The 20,515-nt window shown below is 51.9% G+C and overlaps 1 protein-coding gene across 1 annotated transcript in view; it reads right to left on the bottom strand.

Moving 5' to 3' along the window:
• Positions 1-245: 245 nt before the first annotated feature.
• LOC105699176 (discoidin domain-containing receptor 2) overlaps positions 246-20,515 on the bottom strand; it is a 78,897-nt gene continuing 58,627 nt past the window's right edge. The window contains exons 4-10 of the mRNA XM_012423976.1: positions 17,773-17,878; positions 14,546-14,777; positions 8,524-8,976; positions 6,358-6,565; positions 5,205-5,759; positions 4,906-5,003; positions 246-4,771 (exon numbers count right to left, since the gene is read on the bottom strand). Of these exons, the coding sequence (XP_012279399.1) occupies positions 4,604-4,771; positions 4,906-5,003; positions 5,205-5,759; positions 6,358-6,565; positions 8,524-8,976; positions 14,546-14,777; positions 17,773-17,878 (1,820 nt within the window). The 3' untranslated portion in view covers positions 246-4,603. The remainder of the gene's footprint in view (positions 4,772-4,905; positions 5,004-5,204; positions 5,760-6,357; positions 6,566-8,523; positions 8,977-14,545; positions 14,778-17,772; positions 17,879-20,515) is intronic.

Genomic DNA, 20,515 nt, shown 5'->3' with positions numbered 1-20,515 from the left:
CAACATCCTCTTCCTCTCCTCTTCCCCACTCTTCGGGGTGACCTCCGAACAGCGAAGCGTTAACGATCCGGCTACAAACACGGAAACATCCGGGAAAATCTTACCTTGAATTTCGACCGGTCTTCCATAAAGGGGTAATGGTTCTGCAATTGTCAAAAAAACTATGATAATAATAATCGAGCGCTTTGGGGAGGGTCGGAGGGGTCGCGAAATTGAGCAGAGACCTCGTTACAGCTTCAGTTCGCTAAAAGTTTATTTTCCATCGCTCGGACAAATAATTTGATGTGTACAGTACTGATACTCGTATTTTCTCCTATATATATAATCCGCTGCCGCGCACGCGCACGCCCGTGCGGCGCAGCTCCTCGTAATATAATGATTTCCCTAAATAGACACGGACGTGCGCGCGCGCCCTCTTTTTCTTTCCGCTATTCTCGGTACAGCATACAAAAGGAATACAGGCACACAAATATCAAATATGCATCCGGTACACACTGCGTAATTACACATGGCGGCACCCCCGCTGCCCCCCCTCTCGCATTATCATACAATTATGTACAACCCGCCGCGATCGTCCCACGTTGGATCCCGGGCGCGAATGCGCGCAATGTAACATTACATAAATTACATCGTTATGTACAGTGTGAAAAATAATACGTGGTAATACCTCGGGCCCGGGACGTCGACGGAACGTCGACGGGACGTTGACGGGACGTTGACGGGACGTCGACGAATACTACAGTTTGTTAGGCCGGTGCCGTACTCGCGATCGGGTCGCCATATTTTTCTTTTCTTTTTCTCATTTATTTTTTTTCCTCCACATGCGCGACCCAATATCGATCTAAATTAAATACTCCGCAATTAAACATCCCCGTAACGAGCCTCGCTCGTCCGGAGACTGCCACGAGTCGCTTAACGTTAATTATTAATTGTTAAGGGTCCGCTCGCAGGTGCGTCTGCGACACGGGGAAACTTCTTTCGTCGGTTCCGTTTTGACGAAACTTTCTATTTCCTTCTCGCATTGTGTGCCGAGGTGTTAAGATAGTGCGCTTGTCGTACCGTGTAATGGAATCGCGATATAAAACACTAGAAGAATAAAATCGAATTGTCGCTGAGGAGTTTAATCGACTTGAGATTGTCTTCTGGGTTTTCAATTGCCGTGAAATTGGAGCTCGATCGGGTTTTATGGTGTTTCTCGAGTGAGGTGACTTTTTTCATGGCTTTTTTACATCCGTTCTTTTTTCGAGCGATCCACGCATATGAAAAATTTGGGCGAGCTGGAATTTCACGAAATTCGAATTTGCGCCGGAATGTCGGGTGCATATGGATGCACTTCGGTCCCTTGCACCAGCGACCACGTGACCTATGGTTATTATTACCATTCCCCATGACGATCGATTCCCGGAACACCGTGTCGACTCTCGCCTCGAGAAACGAGAGTCATGGAACCAGAATCGCGCAATCAGTGACCAAGTCGCCCTGATTATGCATATCGCGCCTTCGCGGCGACGTTGCACCTCTCGGTGTCGCCTCCTATGCGGAAGCGGAAGTGCATAAGGTGCACCTGATTAGACACCCGCTAAGCAGCGCAAGCATTTTCCGAGACCCCCCGCAACGTCGCTCGGAAATCACCAAGTGCATATATTCGACGACCTCGCGGGATTCTTTATCAGCATTTTCACCGATAATTATAGAGATATCACGACAATTACGGGTGATCGATCGTTGCTTTTTACATGTCTCGATCGATAAGAGCCCTTGGTCAATGCCAGCGACTCTGGCTCTTGATAATGCACGGAACTTCATCATCGGGCACCCACGTGACAGGCCGAGATGCACGTCGGTGCATCGGCGAGTCGATAACGCGGGTTCCTCCCTTGCCTCGCGGTGGCCCCCTCGTTTTTTCTCCCCCTCCTCGCAGCTGCTCGTACATAAGTACGTACGCACACTGCTGAATAAAAGATGCGAATTCCCTTCAGCCGGCGGACTCGCGGCCATATTTCTCCAAGTCAAAACGCAGCATCCGCGGTCCAGCGAGCATGATTTACGCGGACGGATGTGCGCGGGCATTTTCTCCAGGATTTTCCTCCGGGCGGGAAAACTCCCTTCCCGTCCTCCTTTTACGCCCTTCCCGTCATGGCGTATATCTTTTCGGCGTGGACGCGAGAGAGCGAACCCGGCCAAGATTTATCCCTTAATCGTAAATCTTTAGGGACTTACTCTGCGCGCCGCGATCGCTCTTAGGGGTGTAATTATACGCGCGTTGCGACGCCGGTGTACATCGAGTATGAAGTGACCTCGAAGCTAGGGTGCACGAATCGGCCGAGAACTGGAGATCCGCGAGTCATTTCGGTATCTAATAATTCTACAAGTGACATCATTAAGCCTCGTCCGGAAGAAACATTTCCTCTGTCGTTCCTATCGCCCTGATTTTTTTTTTCCCCTAGGAAATCGCGGTTTCGATTTTATTGCGGAATTATTGATTGAGAGGTCGGTATTTTTTTCAGGCGATTTTTGGGGACCTCATCTCTCGGGAGAAAATTAAATATGCCTTCGGTATTTCCGCTTCTCCGCTTTTGACGAGGCGATAACCGATGGGAGGACGACGACAGTCCCGCGAAAAACCGCGGCGCGGCCTTCCGAGCTGTCTCGTCATTTTTCGAGTTTATTGCCTCGGAATTATTGTAAAACCTCCCGGGCCCTCCGAGAAACCCGGGACGGGCCCTCTCCTTTATTGCGTCGATATATTTATTACCCGAAGAGGAGCGGCGATCCGACCTCGCGAGAACGACGCGGCTTATCGAGGAGTCGCGAACCGTCGCACTGTAATCAGAGATGGGGATTTACATTTACCATACCCAGGGCCGAGGTGCGCTAGTTGTGCATTGAGTCGTATAAATATACGCGAAAGGTGTGCGACATGTACCTTGGAAAATGAAATTACGCATTTTATATCAGGTGCGCCCTTTTCGGGGTCGGCCTGCCTTTATCCTGTAAAAGTGTATAAAAGTGCAAATTTCCGTGTTTAACCCGCGCAATTACTCGACATACCAAATGGTACTTATTTCAAAATAATTCGGTGAACCGCGACTATTGTGCAAAATTCTCGATTAGGGCTCGATATCGATCTCCGATTACAAGGCGTCGGTTGTCTCTCTGGTCATCCTTACAAGCTAAATCGGCGGCATCGACGGCGTGCATACCGAAAGTCCGTTTGTTTAAAAGCTAAAGTCGTCATCCCGACGACAGCGACAGTGACAGTGACAGTGACAGTGTTGCGAGCCCAGTCTTCGCGGGGGGTCGTCCTTACGAGCCCGACCCGCGTTAAATAGGATTAATATAGAGTTTAAATAGAGCGCGGTAACCTCGTTTATCTCCCCCCCTCCTGCTTATCACAATGGTACTCGCGTAATATCGTACAGATAGTCGAATTAATATTCAATTAATCCCCCCCCTGTCCCTGCCTCTTAGTCCCGATTTCTACGCCCTCCGCTCGAATTATTGTAGTCTCATCCCTGTATTGTCGATTCTTTACGAATTATATTCGATTTCCTCGTTGCATGAAGGCGATGTCGGTGGAAATATACACGCATATAGAGAAATAAAGTTAGGTTATGTGTACAGGCTTATGTGACGTATCTACACGTGTGCGCGCCTCTCGCCTTATCTCGTCCTTATGCGACGCGTGTGCATATCGACCTAACTATAAATAATAAAAAAAAGAAAAACAGAAAACGAGGAAACGATAGGAAGGGAGGATAATAAAAACCGAATAGGGAAATTCGTTAGTGGCGCTGTGCAATAAATAATAGACGGCCCAGGCGCGTCTCCTCTTTCACGTCCCAGTCCTCGGCGCTCGAATTTATCCTTCCGGGGACTTCATTTAATATTTACTCGATGTCAGTCTTGTTGGTTGACGATCGACGAGGCCGAGAGAACGCCCGTCTCCCTCTTCCTCGACTTTTCCCTGATTTTCCCCTTTTTCGTCCTCGCCGACCCCGATCGATCCTTCGCGCGGCTCCCTTCGCAGAGGGACCTCCGAAAATAAAGCGCAGACCGAAACTAGGAAAAATCCACGTCCAGAGCTTTCCCCCGAATTTCGTCCAAGCATCTCAACCTTTGAATTCTCCAAAAATGATTAAACAACGCGATCTGTCGATTTTTCAATGAAATTTCACCATTACTTAGTGTTTGAGTTTTTATTAGCGAAGGGTTATTTTTTAGGGTTCGCATGTCCTTGAAAGTTAATTTCTTTTCAAGGTAAAAGGATAAATTCCGAGAAAAGCTCCGACTTTTCGCGATTTCGATTTTCCGGGAGCTCGACGCTAGCTGGACCGGACGTTTCGCTAACTGATATGCCGATTTGTGTTCCTCGGTTCTCTTCGGGTCCTCCTCGGAAGGAGAAGCGAGACTGATCCTGACAGGACCTCGAAGGAGTCCAGACGAATTTTGGGACCTCCTTGTGATAACTCGTGACAAGACGAGTCGGCGCGGAGGATATCAGCTTACCCTTCCTTTCGTCACTCGGATCCTCCGTCCTGTGGGAACATTCTGGCTCCAGGACCAGGTCCCGCGGGCAATGGCACAGGACTCTGCTCCCTCTTTACGCATATCTGTGCAGAGAGTGTTCCCGGCGTTTGCTCCCTCGACGTTCCCGTTCGCAGATGGGCTCAGGACTCGGAGGACTCGAATAAGTCAGGTTGCTGGATCCTCTCACAGGAGGTGCACTCATGGGCGGTGGAGGTGGTGGAAAAAAGCTCTGCAAGCACGCCTGAAGCACCCGCGTGGGTTCGTTAGACAAGGTCCTGTCTAGGACAAGCTGAAAGGACTCGTCGAGATGTCCGCGTGGGAATGAAACGCAAGTGGGACGGATTCCTGGAGATTAAGTAAAATTCATCCACCCACCTTTGCACTTCCTCTGGACGAGGACTTGGAGAAGACGCTATCCTGGTCGCTGCTTACACTAGGCACTGGCATGGGCACGGCGTAGTCATAAGTTGCATCTGCAAGCAGAAGAGAAGACCCTGCAAACGCATTCTCGACCCAAGACCGATTGATTGGAAAATTCCCAGATCAGCTGATGGGATTTCCAGTTAAAAATTCAATGATTCTTCTGCCTGAAAGATTTTTCATTCCCCATCCAAAATTTGGACTCGCAAACCAGACCCTAGAATCAGGACATCCTAGGAGGACCTTGTACCTACCCGACTGCTCGATATTGTCATGTAGGTCCTTATTATCGATGACCACGGTACTGTATCCATAGTAGGCGGCATGCGAAGGTTCTCTGTACTTGTCGTGGAAGGGTTCCTGGTACTCGTCCAGCCGGACGTCCCCCAGGAGTCGATCGTTCAGATCGCGAGGTAGAGTGGTCAGCTTGGCCCCGGTGTAGCGGTCGTCGAGTTCCTCCACCCTGTAGGTCATCAGAGAAGGGTCCTTCTCGGTGGTCCCATAGGCAGATTCTGGAGACAAGTGCTGATGGTTCCCCGTGGGAATCGAATTTTTCGCGCTCAGGGGACTCGCGAAATTTTTTCGCTGCCGGTGACGAGACACTATCAGGAAGATCGCCACTGCCAGGAGCAGGATCACGGCGGTCAGGACTCCGATTATCACCGCCATGTAGGTTGGGTCGTCCTGTTTCGCCGTTGACACGGGGACCTCCGCCTGGAGCGGCGTGTCCCGGGCAGAATTTCGATCTCGAAGACGAGGCGCCTCCGTTGATGGTGGGACTTCCGGGGTGAAGTTCCCGTGGGCAACGTCTGCAACGAGAAGGAACGTGGGTGTTGATGGCGTGCCCGGAAATGGGACACTCCGGGTCCTGGTGGACGTCTCAGAATGGAGCCGGAATGAATTTTTACTTTTTAATTCAACTTCCTCAGGAATAATGGGGAGACATTTTCAAGGAGAAGAGAAGTCTAAAAAATCTAGTTTAAGGTGATACGAAAGCCATGTCAAAGAGGTCTCAGAACTGGGTGTACCGAAAAGTTTCAAACTTAACAACGTAAATATGCAGTCTATAAAAAAGGTTCTGATCCGGATATGGATCAAAAGACTGTGCATCTGCACCGTAAGAACTGCATTTGGGTCCCGAAAAAGTGGCCCACAACCGTGGAATTTAATTTCGGAAGCACGTGGCAGAGTTACCTTGTCAGCTCAGCAATATCGCCGCGATGCCTCCCCGGGATTGCAATGTCGGATCGCAATTGCAATCGCCGATGCACCGATACCCTTTACGCGCATTCCAGATACACGTACAGAGAGGGCTCACTTTGGGGAGCGTCGATTCGGTGCAACGAACGGGAAGATCGCCGATCAGCTGTTTCCCCCAAATCAAGTTGGATCCAGATCTACACTTACCGGAATCGAAGGTGATCTCGCTGATCATGATCCACCTGGAGGCGAAGGAGAACCTGAGCTTGACGAACTTCCCGATGCGATGATGAAGCTTGATGGTGACGTTCCGGGAGGTTTCGAAGATCCTGTCCTCCACGTAGGAATATACGATGGGGTCTCCCGTGTAGTACCGTCCGCCAACGCTGAAGAGGATGTTGACCACGGAAAACACCTGCGAACACGAGGAGAAGCTGAAGAGATCCACCTTGCGCCCGGCAGGCACCGCCTCGACGATTTCGATAATCATCTCCAGCACCCATCTTTAACGAGTTCCAAAGGGCATTCTCGAAATGCAAATTCCCCGCTGCCGAAGAGAACCCGGGACTATCTGACGGATGTGGGTACGTAGATCGTGGAACAGAGATTGGGAGCTAACCCTTCCCGAAGGAGGAAGGTTCCTAATGAATTCCCAGATGATCTTCAAAGAAGCGGGACCAGCTAAGTCGAGCTCTTCAGGATGGCCCTCTAGAATACGCGTCTTGGTACCTGGACGGTGATGAGTAAATTGGGCCGTGGTCTTTTTTGCGAAAGGAGGAACATCGACTTTCAAGAGAAAGACTCCAATGTTATGACTCCAAGACCGATTTCGCTCATCCCCGTATCCAATGGGGTGTTCTTCAGAGCACCAGGTATCTAAGGGTGCAGGGTGAATCCTAATGATTTTCGAAGCTGCAAGGGCTGGCAAGGCCACGGAAGCTTTGAAGTCGACAGTCTTTCAGCAACGTGTTCTATCTGTACAAGGGTGCACGACCCTCCTCTCGTTAATGGAGGGAAGAGGAGAGGTCGCGGGAGACTCTCGCGGGGGTGCAGCTCCTGGGGGTTGGTCCCGAGACTCTGTCGGTATTGTATCCGAATACGCGTATTTGCCGGTCGCCTTCTCTCGTTCTGGCCCCGGCACTCAGCCTCCTCGTGCTCGTTTCAGCGCGCCGCCATTGTGAGGGGGGAGAGAGAGAAAGAGAGAGAGACAGCGAGCAACCCCTCTTGGCTACCCGGCCGCTCGGCCATACAATTGCGGAGCCGGGTAATGAGGCGCTCCATTCAAATAAATCTTGATACCACCTCGTGTTTCGCGAGCCATTATGAAATGTAGAATGCCCCGGAAAATTTTCACCCTGCCCTCTGGACCCCTAGCCCCCGGGAACCCCCCGCGGATAAGCGTCGCGCATTGTCGCGCACACCTCCCACCCCAGTTGGTAGGAAACGAAACCCGGACGCGAGAACTGGATGCTGGAGATTTTTCCCCAGCTTCTTTCACCAAACCCCGTGTGGTATTTCCCCAAAATCCCAACGGGGTGGTTCCCCCTCCAAAAATTCGCCACCTAGTTCTCCAGGGACTCTTTGGTTCACTCGAGTCTTCGAGTCCGATGATTCTCGGTTGTTTCTTTCCGGTCGAGTTTTGGGGTAGTTTTGGCGCAGGTGGTGGAGAACCCACCCCCGGGGTCTTCTTCTTCAAGGCAGTAGACCCCCTAGGGCGAGCGAAGACCCGCCAATTTTCCTCCCGCAAATCACCCGTGAACGAGGACGGGTGGGGTGGAGGAGGCCAGGGAAAATCAGAACTTTTCCGACAGCGTCACTCCTCGGCGGCCGTTCCTCCCCCCGAGGTCCTCTCGAAATTATGCAACTGCAAAATCGATCCCGCCATCGCCTGGGCGTGGCGAAGTGGACTCCGGATACCTACTCCCTCTCGGATAAAAGATTCCACGGATTTCCCCCAAACTTTCCGAGCCACTTCGCCCCTCCGAGGGAGCTGGGACTGCGGGACCACTCCGAGGATGGATCTCTCTCGGACTCGTCCCGGTGGTATCGATCCCCCCTCTCGAGAAAAAATAGGAAAAAGTCCTGCAAGACCTGCCAACGGGAGATACAACCCAGCTGCACTTCTCGTTTCAACTTGGAATTTACTCGGAGCTCTGGAAAATTAACGAGCCCACTTGGAACCTGGAAGATCAATCATCTGGGACCCTGAAGAGGAACTCCACGATTGGGAGGAAGATTGCACCAGTTTGTCAAACTTCCTCTGCCCTTTTGCCATACTTGGCGCCCCTTTGGGACCATTCTTCAAGGTCCACGTTTTAAGTGGAAATAGATGCGTGGGTGTAATAAGCCCCTGCAGGTGCACCGAGTCCTCACCTGCACGTCTTTGGTGAACTGATTGTTACAGTAGATGTGCACCGCGGAGAACTCCCTGACGTGGTCGAACTCAAACTTGATCTCCAGGGGATGACCCGACCTGCTGTCGTTCCTCCAGCCCACCCAACCTTGGCCTCGTTCGTCGTAATGGCCCAGTTTGAAGTTGTCCGGACCGGTCCTGCCGTCCGTGAGCTGGCCCAGACCCTGTTGCAGCTCCCCGTCCCAGTAGCCGTCATAGGTGGCGTCGAAGAACTCCCGGTTGCCGCGTTTGTCACCCTGGGGCATCGAGTAGGACACGATGCCGTCGTTCCACGGGCAGCCGTATAGCTCCACACGCATGCAGACCGTTCGCCGATGGTAGCTGTATGGGAGGAAGCGGATCTTGCTGGCCCAGATGGGGGGCTCCAGGTCGTGCTTCGACTCTAGGTACGTGTTCGAATTGCCCTTGATCACCTGAAACAAGAAACGGCACGACGTGAAGACGGGGACCTGGCAAAAAATCGGGTTCCTGATGTGTGGACCACGATCAAAGAGGGCTAGGATGTGGGATTTTTGGGATGGTGACACATGATAGGGATCGACGGTCCCAGGACTTGGATTTCTTTTGCAAGTAGGTTTAGCTTAGTTCTTCCAGTCTGCTCCTGGGAAAGGTCACCAGGAATCGGATCGGGGTTGGGTGTCCTAAGATCCGCGACCACATCGACACGTGCGATCTGCAGTTCGGCCTAAGCGTGAGGCCTACTTGGGATTCCCTGTGGCTCCCTCTTCGTAGATGCGTGGGATACGTCAGGAGGGTAACTTCCGCGCGTAGATTGCCGGCAAAAAAATTCCGCCCGATCCCGGCAGATCTACGTGAGACCGTTTCCCATTAATGCACGGCCAGACTTTCCCTGCAGCTTTAGTTTCCTCGATCCGCACGGATTTCACAATGATTTTCACTATTTCTAATGATCTAAGAGAAACCATCTCCAGTTCACGAGTGTGTGGCCCGCTCTGCAGTGTTCGCCGTTCGTCCTGGAGGATCGGGCCCAGGATTTCACGGTGGTCCCCGTCGGCAGGAGCAATAAATAAAATCCCGTCAGCCAGTGGCGTTAATGATGTCGCGTGAGGACACGCGAGGAGTCGCTCCTACGGGCACGGACACACACGCCGGTGTGTTTCGCCTTTTTCGAGGGAGCGTCCGCCATCGGGCCACGTGAGAATTCACCCCGGCGTGTGTGCGGGAATCGATCGCTAGATCACGATCGTTCCAGATCTCGGTCACGCTGCACCGGCTAAGTTGTGAGAACACGACTCGCCGACGTGGACTCCCTAGGTGGGTAGGAAGGCTCGGTCTTATACGTCGTCACGGTGGCTTATTAGAGGACGAGGGAATAAGACCCCGAGAATTCCGAGGGAGAGGACTTTCTATTCGACACCTTCGAGGAATTTCGTCGATCCGTCCTGCCGATAAATCGGGAGATCCTGGATCTAGCGAGGCTCCCGTGGAATGTCGTATCGAGGGAATGATCGACCAACCTCGGCCCCACTCGATGAGCCTGCTGATGGCTCCTCTTCCTGACTCTGCAGGTGGAACATACAGCTAGGTGGAAAATTGACGAGGAAAGGGTTAGAAAATACAGACGCTGGAAATTAACAGTCAGTGGACTGAGCTTGGGGCTATAAACTGGGTTCTGAGGATGACGGTGGATGTTTTGGGATGGACAGGGTTCCCTTTGATGTTTCCTTCCTTGTTCGCGATTTAAGGATCCGGAGGGTTCCCTAAGGCTTGGAAATGAAGTCAGGAGATTTTTTGGAGTGGAAAGTATCTTGGAGACGGTCTAAATATTTCCTTATCCATTTTCTTAAATATCTTATCACGAAGCGATGAGATGTCCGTTACCGATCAGCTGCAAAGATTGTCGGGTCCCCCTTCTAATGCCGATTGAGTAAGCGGTCAGGCCTCTTCTTTATAGGAGATTCTCAGGGGGAAATTTACACGAGATTAAACATGCCCATTAAGATCCGCCTTCGGCTACAAATATTCGGAGACAGGCAATAAACGTTTTCTTTAGGAGGTCCAACGCTGACGGGAACATCTGTCGGGAATGCCGAGGACCCCGAAACTCGGTCCTGCACTTCATTAGTCTTGATTGGGGAATAAAAATGGCTAGGACCTTCCCTACCAGCCAGTCTACCTCGTGTCCACATACCTCGGTAGCCGAAACTCCCTAATTATTTTTAATTCCGAAATAACTAAGCCGATATCTCGAGAAATAATCGAACGATCCCATCCCACCGGCGAATATAACTCCACTTCTAACTCCGCACTAATACCGGAGGGAGGAGAAATCTCGTCGATCCTTGATAAGAAAAAGGGTACCCATCGGGACGAGGAACCGCGTAATCGGCCGTTTATCGCGAATTGACTTAAACGCGGTAAATCACCGATTGACTGCGTAATTCGAGGGAATAAAGTGCACCGCAGTCATCCCCAAATGATCGGGCTGGGCCGATATTCCCAATCAGAGGGTACCGATCGGGAATCGACGTGTCTCGTTTCCAGGGACTCCTTTAATTTCGAACCAGTCCCAAACCCTACAAACCGAGCGTGACTCGAGTCAATTTCCGCATAAATCAAGGAGACCGTCCAAGATGACTCGAGGGCGGAAGGGGGTGTCAACCTCGAGGAAGATGGCGATCGAGGAAGCCGTAACGTCTCCTCGAGTCATTTACGACGTCTCTGGGGGTGGGGGAAAAAAATGGGGGAAAAAGAAGGAAATCAGCAATCTCAATATTTATCTTCCCTCCTACGCGAGTCCTGTCGACGACGCGCGAACCTCTCCGCGTCGCCGACTCTCGAGCGTCGATCTCGTGTGGGTGCACCTGTAAGCGCATAGGTGCATCGGGGACACCCGTGTTGGTGCACTTTTACAGGCGGGATCGGGACTTGTACTTCCACGTACGGGGTATGTCCGGGCCACTCTCTAGACGGGCTATAACGGCTCGATATAATTGGTCCTAAATTATACGCGCCGCGACAGCGCTCCCTTGTTTCTCGCCACTCGGCCGAGTGCTCGGACAAATCCCGAACTCGAAACGCCAGTGGCACGTTCCCCTCTCGTTTTCATTTTCACTGGATACGGGAATTAACGAGGCCGCGACGCCACGCCCATCCTTAAATCGGAGAGGATTTTTCCAGCAGCCTCCGGCTGGACCGGCGACTTCTCTGACTGAAAATTCCTTCGAATTCTCAGAGAGGCTTAGTAAAATCCACGAGATATGTTACACGAGAGGGAAAATTCTTATCTAATGTCTAACCTAAATTACGCTATCTACGCTAATAGTATCAATTGCGAGGAGGGAATTTTTTTAGGCTTCGCTAATTTCAGTGATATTTCTTTATCGATGGCGAATCATTTTTAAGGGTGCACGTTGCACTTGACAGGACTTGCGGCATCCTAGGCGAATTACGAGTTTACCGAGTTTCCACGTTTTTCGCGGGTCCCCCGGGCAAACAAATCTCAACTCGCTACGCCAGACTCGCGTTTCGTCGGTTTTCATTTTCACCGGATACAGGAATTAATGAGTTGTAGTTTCCCGCGGCCTCCTCTCGCCTGCCAAACTCTAACAACCAGGGTAATATTTTAATGAAACCTTAACAGCCAGCGGGCCGAGTGCGACGAATGTGGACCCTCGGTTTTAATTACTTGTTTCGAGACTCGAGAAGTTGGCCGCGATCGCACGTGACGCGACATTCTCGCCAGGCGTGTAAAATAAATAAACGAGACTGCAAAATGACTTTTGAATCCGTTCAAATAATTAGCAAATCGCTATCTTTCTCTCACTCTCCCCGAAGTATTAAATATCTCGACCCGTACTTAAATCGAAACCTCTTTAAACGGTGTTCCGAAATTTTAAAAGGGCCATAAACTGCACTTTCCTTTATGCAGGCGCATAATGCAGGGCGCCCTCGGTGTCGAGTAAATTAAATAAGTAACGGCGCCTTGTCCGCTCTTCCCGCCGTCCGCTGATCACGAAAGAAGGTGCGGTCCATCGGGCCGACGCCCATGTTTTATGTTAATGCGCATTGTGCGTTTGTGCGTATTACTTGCGAAGGGACGCGAAATACACGGGGGACCACCTCCACCCTGGGTTGCCGACTCGCATCGCCACCAATACCCAGGAGCTTAACACTTTTCGCGCCTTCGAGCCTCGGACCCCGAAGGTGAGCCTTGGATGTCGTTAGTGGAAGATCGAGCCAGGATAAGGACGCAGGAGACGAGAGCCGTCCTTTTCTTTAATTATAGTCCTTCGGAGAGAATCCCTAGCTTTACCTTCCTACTTACACCTACCGAGGTGCCAGCCTCTTTTACGCCCACGCGCCGGCTCTGAGGAATCGTTAAACCGAGCCAGCCCGCTCTTTAAAAGGGTTGATTGGCATTTCGTAAACCGTGTAATCACGCGCATTTCCATAATTCCCGTAATCACCGCGGTCGATTTAAATACTTATTCATGGGCGGGGATTTTCTGACAACTGCAACTGCACCGGGAACGAAAATGTTACATCGAGCCAGAGAAATATTTCTTGGAACAGTACCCAAGAAATATTTCGATACTCCAGGGAGAATCCTTGGGGTGACTGGAATTGGAATTGAATTTGAGAAAAAAAGAAAATGTAGAAAAATCGGTTTACGGGGGTAAATTTTGGAGGATGGGGAGAGCGATCGATTCTCACGAGGACCTCGCGATGGCTTATTCGGGCTGCGCGGATGGCCCTTTTTCGACTCGGCTTCTGGGAATATTTTTTTCGGCCGTTCTTCGGGGTGTTCCAGGCCAGGTGAGGGTTGGCAGGCGTGCAAGGTAAGGCGAAACCCCCTAGTCTGACTCGCGTGCACGCGAGACGACCTTCCCTCATTTTATTGATCCGACCTCCTATACAAATAAGCTGCCAGCCACCTTTCCCTTCTATTCTGACTCGAAGGAAGCCCCGCCGCCTCGCAGGAGGCTTTTTTGACGAAGCCTCTATTTCCACCCCCAGCACCCCCCGACCCCACGGGGTGGAGGGACCACGCACGAATTCTGACAAGGAGGCCACGGGTCGTCGATCGATTCCACGTCCCTTCCGACCCTGAATGGTTCCCCTTCATCGAAGATGGATCCGCCATCGACTTTCTCAAGATGTTCGGAATCGCTCTAAACCGCTCCATCCCTTATAGCGAAATCGTCGACCGGGGCCCTACCATCAGACAAATAGGACCAGGGTTCCCATTGATCATCCAAATGTTCCCTTGGTGCACTCATCCTCGCCCTCCACCCGCGAAATGGTAGCAATCGTTCTGGTTCCTCTTAAGAGCGGAATAAAATCGCCGACCACCGACAATGGGGAAGAATTCCCTAGTCCCACCCATTTTTATCGCCGCCTCTTATTCAAATGTCCCACACGCCATCTTTCCCCAGACTCGTCGCCAAATCTTGTTATTCAAAGGCTCCAATCATTTCTCGGGCCTTCCGTTTGTCCCGCCACCTCGTTATTCATGTATACTCCTGGTTGAAATGCACATTTATTATGAAATAAGTGGGAGAAGGAATGACCTGCCCGACGTCTCCGAGTCGCTGGTCGTCGTACGCAGCTCTTCGTTACTCATAGTTCAATGCGTCATTAGTACGCAATACGATCAAGAGATCGCACGATCCTTGCCCCAGGAGTGGCTACTTCCAACCGACGCGATGCTTCTAAACGCCAATTTCAAACCGACGCTAATTTCACCATCAATTTCACCATCACCGGTCGAGCTCCACCGATCCTCATTTAAGGACTTTCTCCATTACTCGTTAAACTTGGATAATAACACCCGGGGCATAAAACTGAGGTCAGGTCTAACGAATACGCGTGTCGTGGGAATTTCTGTAGAAAGGTGCCTTTACGGCTCGCGTATATCAACGTCTTCGGGAAGGAGGCATGTCCAACCAAGGATGGAGCTGGGACTTCAGGTTCCCATTGAGATCCACTTTGATGGCTACCATGGAGAGGTCGGCTTACCTGTTGTCCTCGTACGTCTTGGTAGCGGACCCAGTTCCTGATGTTGGGTCTCCAGTACTCCAGAAAATAGGCCTCGGTGAATTCCACACCCTGGCCGTTCCCAAATCGACCCTGGGTACCGGTAGCTGTGATCATGTGCACGGTGTGGAGATCAACCTCCAGCCACTCCCTAGGATCGGTCGTGATCTGCTGTTTGGGGCACCAGGCACCTCCGTGACTTTCCTGGCGAAGTCTGGAAAAAATTAAAAAATTAGGGACCGGGCTGATTATGACACGCGTGATAACGTTTCTTGGCCAGAACGGGTGGAAACGTGGAAATATATGCTACGCGGATCAATTGAATAGAGTCCAAACTCGAGTTGGTATTTTTTTTTTTTTTTTCTTTAATTCGAGTAAACTGATAAGCTGTCCAACTCGTCACGTCGCTACTCCTCGGGTACCCCTGGCACTGATGACGATGGCCAGGATAACGAAGTTACGCCACCTCGTTTATTATTTAATGACCGTACCTAGGTAGAACAGAGGGAGCCTATTTCCTATTACGAGAAAGCCGAGTGTAATCCCGTAATGGACTTCGGCAACGCGCGGAATCGCCACATTACCGGAGGGAACGCCAGGTGAAAATATAATTCGTCGATCCGGGACGAAGGGCCGGATGACATGAATTAAAGATGAAGCCACCCGACTCGGCTCGCAGCCGGGGACGAAGATCCGAGGTTCATTGTATTCGGTCCTCCGTTTCTCCTCATCTGCCTCTTTGGAATCGAAAACGAGGCTCCGTCGGGGCCATGAAATGCAGAAATACGAATCGCCCCGAGCCGCCCCGGCTTCCGCCGTTCACCGGTCCGAGTACATTCATTATACCGACCGTTACGAAAAAGGTATGACAAAAGTCCACCGTGAAATCAAACCCCGTTAGTTTACGGGCCGAGGGAGCACCAGCCCGAAAATTGGAGCGTTTAAGAGTGCGAGGAAAAAGTGTCAAACGACCCGAGTCCTATATCGGGGGGAAATATTCGCGTCCGCGCGACAAAAATGTCCCCTTGGAAAAAGGAGGAGCACGGTGCAGCGGCTCTGTGAAGTGTCGGAAATTTAGCCGACAGTGGTGGCCTCTTTGAAGGCGAAACGCGCGTTTGTGTCCGCTGGAAGGCCCGTTCTTGGTCCCCGTCTAGGTCTCTGCAGGGTCTCGTAGGTGCCGGCTCGGCAATAAAACGATTCCTCTCCGTGTGCGTGAATAACGCGCGAGGAGCTCTAACGCGAGACCCATAACTCATAGCCCATTAAGAGAGCTCAAACTGGCTGCCACTTTGATACAGTCCGCATCAAAGACATTCCGAAGAGGCTGGCCCGCCGATAAATCTCCGGAGAGCTCGATTATGCCCGCAAGGAGACGGCCGAGACTTTGGCGAAGCAGAGACCGACTGTACCTCCGGTCCCTCTTTGGGCCGAAAAAGAGCGGAACGGGTGCGTCACGGTGGCACCCTGGAAATTGCCTCCGAGTGACGGCTGCGGCCACTTCCGGTCTTGGGCAATCACCACCGAGAGGCGTTTCCAGCCTCTCCGTCTGGACCGGAGAGAGGGAGCATTCGGATGATCCGATTCCCTGCTCGGCTTCGCAGGCTCGCCGGTCCTGGGTACTGGTCATGAGAAAATGCAAGACCAAGACCAAATCCATGATAGGAAAGCTCCGAATTTTCTCATCGCTACACCCTAGTGATAAGCACCACCTCTAGGTGGTTCACCTTGTGTCTATAGGAGGATCGGGAAACATCGTTCCCTGGTGTCCCTATCAGGACTCGGATGCGGTATCGCGACCCCTCGATACCTGGAGAACACCTGGACTCTGGGACCCATTTCCTGAGACCCTCGAAGTGGTGACCGATCGTCTCGTTGGAACGCTCCAATGTTAATCGCCACAAATAAATCGGGGACCTTTAAACGGCGCGTTTAGTCCGAAGTCTCGGGATGTTTGAAAGCGAAGCTTCAAGGTGGGCGGTCCACGCGTGACGAGGGAACTGTGCGTGACACTTGAAAAGCCTGGAGGGCCGTGAAGAAATTGGGCCACGTAGGGCCCAAAGGGTTTCGTGGAAGGTCCCATTGAGTAGTCCTCGAATGCGGGACTGGGGAGCGTCATTAATCCTCATTGTCAGTGTACGATCGAATTAAAGGCATGCGAGTAGGCTCGCGGAAGAGTGATTTACGTGGCACCGTCCGGGGTCGTTAAACGACGACCAGTGGCCAACGTCCACTTTGGCCCGAGGAGTGATTCACTTTCTGAAGATTAGGTATCGTGCTCTTTGAGGAGGAGCAAAAAGGACGAAGAAAGAAGACCTGCCGTCGAAAACGCAACGAATAAACATTGAGACCAAATATGGCGTCGGAGACGCGAGAGTTCTCTCGTTAACGGCGCCGTCTCTTATCCATCTCGCGGCTGTATTTACGGAAAACGGTATCTCCTTTTTCGGGACACATTCGGGTTTCAATTAGCTTAAATTAACCGAGCATACGGCGAGTGCTCGCCAGGGAATGATTTATGCCCCGGCCATCCTGGACCCGATGGGGTCGTTAAACGGCGGAATGACCAATGGGCATCGTCCACCTCGGCCCTGCGAAGTGATTCACTCCGGCCCGATTACGTATCGCGCTCTTTCTGGAGGAGGAAAAAAATGGACGAGGGTTGACTCCACAGCTGGGGCAGAAACTCCGATGCTCCCCTAACGACGCCCCTCGCACTTGAAAACGGTTTAACGAGGGACAACGGACGAGACTGAACTTTTCCTGAAACCGAAGACGCGTCGACTGAGCGGAGAAATATTTTTTGTCCTCCTCGTTGCATGACTTAAACGGGGATAATTCTTCTGCCGGAGCCTTATTAACGCCCGGGAGATAAATTACGAGCATCCCGCGGTAAAAACCTGACTTAAACTAACCTACCCTAACCTAAGAATATCACCCGAACCGAGTGAAGTGTTATCCGTATTCCATTCCGATGTAGAAAATGCAGGAAATTTTGGAAATGCGACCTAAATACTCGGCTTATGAATAATTTATCAAGGAGGGTCGAATATCGTGACGAAGGAGGAGAGGCTCCCTCGTCGTTAGGAATCGAAACGTCGTTAGCCTTTGGCATGGAACTTTGACCCGGAAGGGAAGCACGTCCCGGGGTATTTCGACGCGTTTTTGGGTATCTCGATTACAGGAAGTGCCCTTTGAAGTGGAATACTCACCGTCCTCGATGAGGCCCGACGTTTCCGCTTTCGAAGCTCGAGCTCGCGGTGATGTCGGCGTCCGGAATTATGCCAGACTCCATTCCCAGGGGTGCGATACATTGTGCTGAAAATAGACATAACAGGGTCGATTAATTCGTTTCGCGGTTTGCAAGTCCAAGCGAGCTCGGCCTGGTCTGGACCCACCGACAGCCTCGAAGAAAAATAATTCAACGAGTTAGCAATTTTCCTTCGAATTATTATCAACATGCATACGCGAGTCGAAGGAAATTATGTAATTACGGAATTACGGTAAAACACTTAACACTCGAGTAAGACGTTCGTCACGGTCACGGAGGTTCATTTGACGAGGTGCTTTTCGAGTCCACTTTACGATCGGCGGAACAACGTCCTCCGCGTCCGCAATTTGGGATTCTAAATTGCTGGGCACTTTATCCGTCCGCGGGGGAGCCTTGGCGGTATATTACGCGGATTTTAGGGGTCCCTTTTCATTCCTGACGAGGCGACGTCGGAGTCTCCCGACGACGGCGGGGAACCTTCGTGTTCCTTTCGGGACGTGCTCTACCGTGACCGATGGCCGTAAATAATAAATCGGCGAGCATCGCCGTAGCCCGGGGGATCTTTATAGTCGTTCGCAGCGAGAGATGCAAGTGCTCTCGCGGTTGCACCCCTGTTTGTTTACGCCCTCGGTGCCGTGGCGGTGATTTAGTAATACGGATGGTCGGTCGAGCGGCTTGCAAATTTAACGACGCCGCTCGAGTTAAGGGACGACCGGCCGCCAGTAACCCGCGCAGCGTGAAGTAAACGAGCGTAATGAAAGACGGGCCTAGGACAAGGATCCAGGGTCCTGGAAAAATCCTGCAGGGTCCCCAGCCGGTACCAAAGGCCCCCTTAAGCGATAACAGGTAGCACGTCCCAGGACTCGTCGAAAAGTGAGAGCGATAAAATCGGGCAACTCGGTAACATCCCTGAAAATGATCAAATCGAGGGTGGCAATCGAAAGGTGGAGTAATTGGAAATCGCTCAAGGAATTTCCTGCCGTATCCGAGGACTCAAAAGCGTCCGATGACCGTCGGAAATCCAATTTCGCCCCGCGGGTAGGGTGGACTTTTAATCGCGGGGAAATTTCCATCCCTTGGAGCGTCCCCTCCAGGGGAGGGGACCGTTGTTTTCCCTCTCGTTCGAGAAAATCGAGGGGGAGGAAGGATCCCCGGCCAGATGCTCCATTTTCGCGGGGTTTCTCGAAGGAAGTGGCAGGTGATCCGGCGGGGAAGAGGGGGAGTTTTAATCCCTGGGGGTGATTTCCATCCTGGAGACCCGAGGGAGGCGCTGGCGCCCGTTTGACCCGGCGGAAATGCTCGATTTCCCTCTCGTCCTAGAAAATCGAGGCCCAGGTGTCGGTGGTTAGGGAAAGTCAAAGGAAAGCGGGGTTATCGGAGGAGGTTGAGGCCAGGTCGAAGGTCGGCCGAGAGGCATTCAATTTCCCTGGGTCGGAGGTGCTCGGAAGGCGCACACCCTTCCGTTCTCGGTGGCTGTCACTCCCCGAGAGTTATGGACGTGGAACGAGTGGCCGGGGCGGGCGAATGTCGCATAAGTTACTCCGCTTCTTGCCCGCTCCTTTTCCAGGATGTCTATAAATACGGGATCGAACCCGACCTGCGAGCATCGCCGGGAGGCGGGGAACGGGAAAACTCCCGGCGGCCCTGCAGGACTCCTCCGCAAGGCGGCGCCGGAAGTTCCGGCGCGACTCCCTCGCAGACGGGGTAGGGGGCCTCCGGGAAATCGTTAGGGCTTTTTGCGGCCCTCCTCGGGACTTTTTCCCGCGAAATGGCGAGGAAGTCCTGCGGGGACCGGACGCCATTTAGGAGCCCGGGGAACTTCTCCCGCCTCCTCGAACGGAGCCGAGAAACGCGCGGAAATAATTTCCCGCAAGGTGTCCAACCCTTTCAACGGGGTGGGAAATTTCTCTGTAATTCCGTTAGACCCAATTAAGCTTCCCGGAATTTATTCCTCCCCCGCGGATTCTGATTTATCCCTCAGCCCTCCTTCCTGGAAGGGATTTTTTTTTCCCCTTGGAATCAAATCCCTGAGGATGTTGAATTCGTGCCGGAGGGGAATGCTTGCATCCGGTCGCCGGAAATCGCGGATCGAATGTCAACGGAAGTAGGGTGCGAGAAATCGCGGCTCTCTGGTGCGGCATAAATCCTCATCGCGAGATATTCCGCGCGGTATATTTAATCTCCCGCCTCCCTTCTTTTGTTATTTTGTGATTATTATTAATGACTCTGGAGAGGAAGAGGGCGTCGCGTTCGCCCTCTCTTTCTCTCCCTCCCTCCTGCAGCCTCTCTTCGACGAGCTTTGCAAGCTCTGCATCTTCCAACCTGGACTCTACCTCTGAACGCTTTCCCCGTCGGTGGCCGTGAATGTAAATTAATTACCGGCGGGTCTTTAGTGAAAAACATCCTGCCTTCACCGGCGCACCTTATTACGGCTAACATTAGCGCGTAAATCACGACTCCCTTAGGCTTGCGCCAAATCCTGGGCGCTTTTTCAATTTTCCCCCCGGCCCATTCAACTCAATTAGTGTCGCCCCCCTGAGGACGAGAATTAATCGACGGGTCGTGCGACTTCCCGATCGTATTAAAAATATTTAACGCGAACCCGCAATAAAAAATCTGTCATCACGTGCAACCCAACTTTATCACGATGTAATAAGCAAAAGAAAAAAAAAAAAAAACAGTAG

This window comes from Orussus abietinus, unplaced genomic scaffold (assembly GCF_000612105.2).
Source record: "Orussus abietinus isolate OABI.00-Male unplaced genomic scaffold, Oabi_2.0 scaffold3, whole genome shotgun sequence".
Taxonomy (NCBI): Eukaryota; Metazoa; Arthropoda; class Insecta; order Hymenoptera; family Orussidae; genus Orussus; species Orussus abietinus.
The sequence above is the reverse complement of the archived record's forward strand: the minus strand, read 5'-3'. Positions and strand labels throughout refer to the sequence as shown.